This window comes from Penaeus japonicus, unplaced genomic scaffold (assembly GCF_977035675.1).
Source record: "Penaeus japonicus unplaced genomic scaffold, GWHDUDI00000001_assembly GWHDUDI00000002, whole genome shotgun sequence".
Classification (NCBI taxonomy): Eukaryota; Metazoa; Arthropoda; class Malacostraca; order Decapoda; family Penaeidae; genus Penaeus; species Penaeus japonicus.
In genome coordinates this window covers 27,621,809-27,629,308 of record NW_028234404.1, presented here as the reverse complement: position 1 = coordinate 27,629,308, position 7,500 = coordinate 27,621,809, and the positions used below count along the sequence as shown (strand labels likewise).

At 29.0% G+C, this 7,500-nt stretch overlaps 1 protein-coding gene across 1 annotated transcript in view; it reads right to left on the bottom strand.

Annotated features, from left to right (window-relative positions):
• Positions 1-2,868: 2,868 nt before the first annotated feature.
• Positions 2,869-7,500, bottom strand: part of LOC122263189 (ubiquitin carboxyl-terminal hydrolase 22-like) — a gene marked incomplete in the record, with an annotated part of 107,705 nt that continues 103,073 nt past the window's right edge. The window contains 1 exon segment of the mRNA XM_086545208.1: positions 2,869-6,497. Within this exon segment, the coding sequence (XP_086401334.1) occupies positions 6,455-6,497 (43 nt within the window).

Sequence of the window (7,500 nt, the reverse complement as noted above, 5' to 3'; positions counted from 1 at the left end):
ATTATATATATAAATGTATATATAAAAATATATATATATATATATATATATATATATATATGTATATATAAATTGCTTACATTTATATATATATATATATTATATATATAAATATATATATATATATAATATAATATATAATAAATTGTATATATATTTATATATATATTATATATATATACAATATATATAGATATATATATATATTTATGTATATATATACAAGATAAATATATATAAATATATATATATACAAATATATCTATATATATATATATATATGTATATATATATATAAATATAATATACATATATATAGTATATATATATATAATAAATATATTGTATATATATATGTATAATATAAATAAATACATATATGGTATATATATATATATATATGTATATATATATATATAATATATATACATATATATAACATATTTATATATTTATATATATATAATATATAAATATATTAATAAATATATATATGGATATATATATATATATATATTTAAAAATATATATAGATAATATAATATATATAATATGTATTTATTTATATACATTATTAAATGTATATAGAATATATATATATTAATTGATATAATAAATTTATAATATATAATATATAGAAATATATATAATATAAATGTATGTATATTTATATAATATATATGTATATATAGATATATATATATGTATAGATAATAATTTTATATATAAAGATTTAGATATAGATATATTATAGATATTTTTGATATAGATATATATATATATATATTATTATTTAGATAATATAATATAAATATTATATATTATAGATAATATATATATATATATAAATAAATATACAATATACATATATATATCAATATATATTTATAATTATATATTTATTGTATAAATATAATGATAGAATATATATTTATATTATATAGATATATATTTTTATATATATTAGTTATTATAGAAATATATATTCATTATATATATAAATAGAATAGTAATATTTAGATATATAATACTTTTTTATATAAATATTGTATATATACATACATTTATATAATATATTTAAAACATATATAAATAATTTATTTTTAGTATATAGAATATTTATATATTGATAACATATAATATATATATATATATATAATTAATTGATTCATAGAATATATATATATATATATATATATTACATATAAATATTATTTAGATGATATATATATATAGTTATTATTTGTTTTTTAATGTAGTATGTGTATATATATATATTAATATATATGATATTTATATAAATATATATATATTACATATATAGATACAATATTATTGATATGTATTTAGATATTTAATATATATATAGAAATAATTGATATAGTTATATAGATATATAATGATATATTATATTATAGATATTAGATATATTTATATATAGATATATATATATATAAGTTATGAGTTAAATATATATAATATATAAATTTAATATATATATATATATATTTTATTATAATATATATTATAGCATATAGATATTCTGTATATTATATATAATATATATAGAATAATGTTTATATATATGATATATGATATGATATATATATAGTATATAGAGAGTATATATAGTTATATAATATATATATAGTTAGATTATTTTGTGAGATTGAGTGTATATATTATATGTTTATGTTTATATTTATAATATATATATAGTATTTATTTAGTTTTTTGTGTTTGTGTTTGGTTAGTGTGATTTTAGTTGTGGTGGTTTGAGTATTTTATATATGTTTGATGTTGGATGGATGGGTAGGGGTTGTAGTGTTGGATCTGGTATACGGAGTAGTTGTGTCTGCGTTATTTAGCGGTTCACAGCACGAGAGCCTTGTGGTCCAAGTGGAATTAAGTTCACAAATCTCAAAACAAACTGAAATGTCAGTACCTTATTTTGCATTTGCTCTTAGCAGTTTGACTTCTTTTTTTCTTTCAAATGCTATCTTTTACCCATGAACAATGAAGGTAGTTCAAGAGTAAAAGCTTTGTCAGATATTTGTGTCTTCAGTTTTTATTTTTTTGCTATTTTCTTTCTAAACATGCTATGGACCTACAGTTGTGAATGAGATTCAAGTCAGTGACTTGGGATGTATACCTGGAGTCATCATGTGTGTTTTTCACCATATTTGTCATAGAACATAATAACCGATATCCTGTCATCTAATTAAGTGGAATTTCTGCAGTCTCCAGCTTTAGATTGAATGATACTTCATAAAGAGTATGAAACCCCCTAGCCTAAAAAGCACATTATCATTCACTAACTTTACATATCCATTAAATTTGGTGTACATAACGAATATGTTATGTACACCAAATTTAATGGATATGTGCATTTTATCAATGCCTAAAATTTGATGCATGTAATTGATGAGGAAGGAAGATTAACAAAAAAAACAAAAACAAAAAAAAACAGACTCAACTGGAAACATAAGAAAGTTTTATTTTTATAGACATCCTTTTGTATGATCTTTCATCCCATTTATATTTATGAAAAGCAGTAACAAAACTAGATTAGGTGAAAGCCTGACATAAAATATATAATGTATAATGTATTTCATAATGTATCTTCAGACTCACAGTGAAGGATTAATGCTAAAAATAATAGGTGGTTCATAGTATCAGGAGTAATGAACAGGGATTATATATGACTACATTGTAGTCAGTACAAATCCAAAGGTACCATTTTGTTTCTGTCATCTGCAAGAGTGACACCAGAGGTCAACCATATTTACAATTCAGCATAAATACAGCATTATTTCCCAGTGTCCAATAAAAAGGGAGTAAGAAATCTGGAATAATGAGAACAAGAGGGACTGTGACTTAAATTTATTGAGACTGAGCCATGACATTAAGCCTGGGCGTGGTGCGGCATCCCGCCTTGTATCACAGATAGTGGCTGGTCATGTGGTGGTAGTACAAGCTAAGGCTGCATACATGCTCCTTACTCACAACCATATCAGAGTTTCTTACACTCATTACATACAAAACCAATCATTAAAATTACATCCAATCAAGCTTACCTTGTATCTTTCAACTTTCAGCTTTAGTACAGACATCACTTCAAATATTACTTCCAATCACTTTACAAATTACTGTTTAACTAAAGGATGTTGTATTTTTGTATATGCTGTATATGCTGATATGATCCCTTCAAAATGGAAGTCTTTAATGACACCCGCAATAGTAAGCGCATATTAGAATAAGGTTACAAAATATATTGAGCATTGGAGTAAAGCAAGTGAATAATCATATTCAAAAAGTATTCAGTATGAGAACTTGCTAATGTAGCAATTATATCTAATATTTCAAAAAGACAACAATGTTTAACTTTGGTTAAAATACAGCTCACCCTCACTCAGGCAAAATATCAAACTAGAAGTCTCTTAGTATCATGAATCGCGCATGGTACATGCCTTTGATTTCCTGATTAAACAAGCAATGTTGTTATGAAATAGTGTTAACCTTAACTCTATCAGTATTTTTTTTAGCTAAATTCCATTAATATTGATTTGTTAATACACACTTGAAATTTACCATTTTTATATATATATATTCATTTCCAAAAATTATAATATCAAAGTATTATCAATCTGTGATATAAAGTCAAAAGGTAACAATCAAATTACTAACCAATGAAGATATTATGATCAAATTAAAGAGACATTCAATATGATCTGCATGGGTGACCTTCTCTGAACTCTATGATGACGGTGCATCACACCTGTATGACACAGCTAAATGCCCGATGACAGGGTGACACACCAGTGTGACGTTCCCGATGCAATATTGCATGGGCCAGGCGTAGGGGGTTTCCACTTATCGCTGGGCCCGTCGGGAATGGGTTAACAGGATCATACATAGAAATAGATGGTACCTCAAACGGAATTATAAAAAAGTTTTTCCAGTTAGCCAAAGCCGGTGAGGGTAGCTGCATTCAGAAATAACTGTCACAATCCATGTAAATTGTTTTCGTTGCTTTACCTCCTTTGATGAACCCTAACAATACAATACTTCCTAGGATAATTAATTTAATGATAATTGGTGAAATTATTAAAATCTCTGGTTGCTTCTATAAAATAAATATAATGAGATTATTAACCACTTCTTTCAAGATTCACACTATCTTTTTACTTCATATTTCCCTAATTACATTCACCTATCTCTTCTCTTTCTCTTCCTCAGATTCATACCACATCATCAAATCACATTGCACTGCTCACTCTTCTATTATGAAAAGTACTTTTGCCTAAATGTGAAGTGTTCTAATTTTTTGCCCTCACCACTGATAAACAATCTAAACCACTCTATTTATACAGACAATTATTTTCAAGTAACAAATTTTTATAAAATTCCTCCACATGAACTTCTACATATTTTAGCTATTTCCACAATGAACATTCAAACACTCGTTACAATATCCCTGCATACAATCTTCAACTCAAGAATGTTATCTACTTATTCCAAAACGACCACATTCAAACTACCCATATGAAGTCCCAACACACACTACTGCCAGATTCAGATTTTTCTCAAAAACAATTTGTTTGGTACCGTCCATATCCACAGACCTGTAATAAGTTGCTTGTATACAAAACATTATATGACAATGATGTACTACTCTCATATACCAAACTTAAAATAAAAATGGCAATTAAGTTTTGGAGATAAAGAAATATTACTTCAAGTGACTGGATACTCATCCTTATATTCTCAGAGCACAGAATGACATATTTGATTACCTCACTTTAAATTACAATGGTGTGTGGCACAGCACCTAACAGTATGAAATCTGTCCTGTGCAAGATATTTAGAATGAAAACTATCAAATCATGGGCATTACAAAAAAAGTACAAAAGCCTGCTTACAATTATTGAGGATTGCACACTAGGTTGCTGGATGGGCTCTAAAACCAAATTTCCGAATCCATGCATCAGTAGAATCAAAATACAAGATATGGCTGATTTTAAAGTATCTGCAATGTTGTTGATTTCGTGGTACTTTTAACTTGTATATTTTCATGAATAATCCGTGTCACTGGTAGCATAAATACATCAAATATAATGTACAACATTTACACACAAGAATACTTTTGTATGAATGTGGACAGTTTCTTTTTATAGCCTCAGCAAGGGGAGGAAGGACAAGGTATACACCCTACATATGTTACATACGCAACAAGGATGGCTGTCTTTAGAGCACCTTGTTGAAATACATGAGGCACTCTCTTGATTTTTCACACTTTGGCTTTAAATACCTGCAGATTTAAGTAGTCCTTTAACACAACATTCAGAATACATTTCAGACATGGACATGGAAAATAAAGTACATGAAATGCCCATAATACTGTTAAAAGTATAAAAAATATTTATTTCACAATCTAGCAAAACCAAAAGTACCTGATGAAATTTCTTAATTAACTTCCTGTTATAAACAACATTTTACCTAAAAGAAGGTGGTACATAACAATATGAATTCTCCACTGGAAATTCTGCCAATAAACTATTACGACTCCCAGTCTACTGCATGTGTATTTGTTCAAAAATAAATGCTACTTTCCCTTGCCACCAAAATCCAAACAGGAGGCAAGACCTTCCACCATCTAATTTCACCATTCAAGCTAGAGAGCAAGTTTACCTGTACAAGCTTGACTGCTGTGTACATTAGTCTACCATAAGCCACCTTGCATTACTGGACTCTGTCACTACCTAACACAAGCATTAATAGTTATTGCAAGATGACCATAAGTATTCATCTAACCTTTGCTTTTACACTTTCTTGCTACAGTAATTTATAATGGTAAAAGAAACAGGACATTTTCTAAACATCTTTCACTTATGATGTTTACACTTCCTTCTGCCATCTCACTTTCAGATTTACTTACTGAGGACTAGATTAGATCTCTCTCTTTAGTTTCTCTTCATGTTATGGAAGACTAAAATTAACAGATATTGAAGATAGCATTGCAATCTGGAATATAACCTCAGTTAAAATATACAAAACACATATTGTGACACCCTGATTAAATGCAAAGCTAGAATCTTTGGTCTTCTCCTGCAAATACACAACAAACTGCAAAAGTGAAAAAATTGGATCTGCACTTGCCTTAGCCTTTATTCATAAACGATGATGATAAGTTAGATCATCTACCAATGTCTCTGGATCTTGTCTGCTAAGATATCATCACCAGATATGACTGCCATAGAATTTTAGGAACTATCTTAAAATTTGGACTATATAGTCTGTAATGGAACTTGCAGATGACCTGGGGAGCTGTTTTGTCATGAACTCAACTCCCTATAATTTGGTCAAAATCAGAAGTAAGACATGCAGCCTTTCCGAAGTCAGTTGACACTACCGATGCTACAGGTTAATATCCAAGTTCATGACAAAATTACTTTCAATCATACTCTAAAATTTGTTTATGGTAGAAAAGGAGGTACCTGGAAAGAAAACATAAGAAAATCAAGGTAAATATATGCTTTTCCTTGCATAAGGAATATATTACAAAAACTATGAAAGAAAATTAAACCATATATGCAAATAATTATAAAATACATGTGTGTGACAGAGAGAGAGAGAGAGAGAGAGAGAGAGAGAGAGAGAGAGAGAGAGAGAGAGAGAGAGAGAGAGAGAGAGAGTGTAGAGTGAGAAGAAGGAGAGGGAGAAGAGAGGGAGAGAAGAAGAGAGAGAGAAGAGAGAGAAGAGAGAGAAGAAGAAGAGAAGAGAGAGAGAGACGAGAGATAGAGAGAGAGGGAGAAGGGAGAGAGAGAGAGAGAGAAGAGGGAGAGAGAGGGAGAGAGAGAGAGAGAGTGAGAGAGAGAACAGGAGAGAGAGAGAGAGAGAAGAAGAGTGAGAGAGAGAGAAGAGAGAGAGAGAGAGAGAGAGAGAAAGAGAGTGAGATGAAAGATATAGAGAGAGAGAAAGCGAGAGAGAGAGATAGAGAGAGAGAGAGATAGTGAAAGAGAGAGAAAGAGAAGAGAAAGAGAGAGAAAGAGAGAGAAAGAGAAGAGAAAGAGAGAGAAAGAGAAGAGAGAGAGAGAAAGAGAAGAGAGAGAGAGAAATAGAAGAGAGAGAGAAATAGAAGAGAGAGAGAAATAGAAGAAATAGAGAAAGAGAGAGAGAGAGAGAGAGAGAGAGAGAGAGAGAGAGAGAGAGAGAGAGAGAGAGAGAGAGAGAGAGAGAGAGAGAGAGAGAGAGAAGAGAGAGAGAGAGAGGGAAAGAGAGGGAGAGAGAGAGGAGAGAAGAGAGAGAAGAGAGAGAAGAGAGAGAGAAGAGAGAGAAGAGAGAGAGAAGAGAGAGTAGAGAGAGAGAAGAGAGAGAAGAGAGAGAGAGAGAGAAGAGAGAGTAGAGAGAGAGAAGAGAGAGTAGAGAGAGAGAAGAGAGAGAAGAGAGAGAGAGATGGAGAGAGTGAGAATGAGAGAGAGAGAGAGAGAGAGAGAGAGA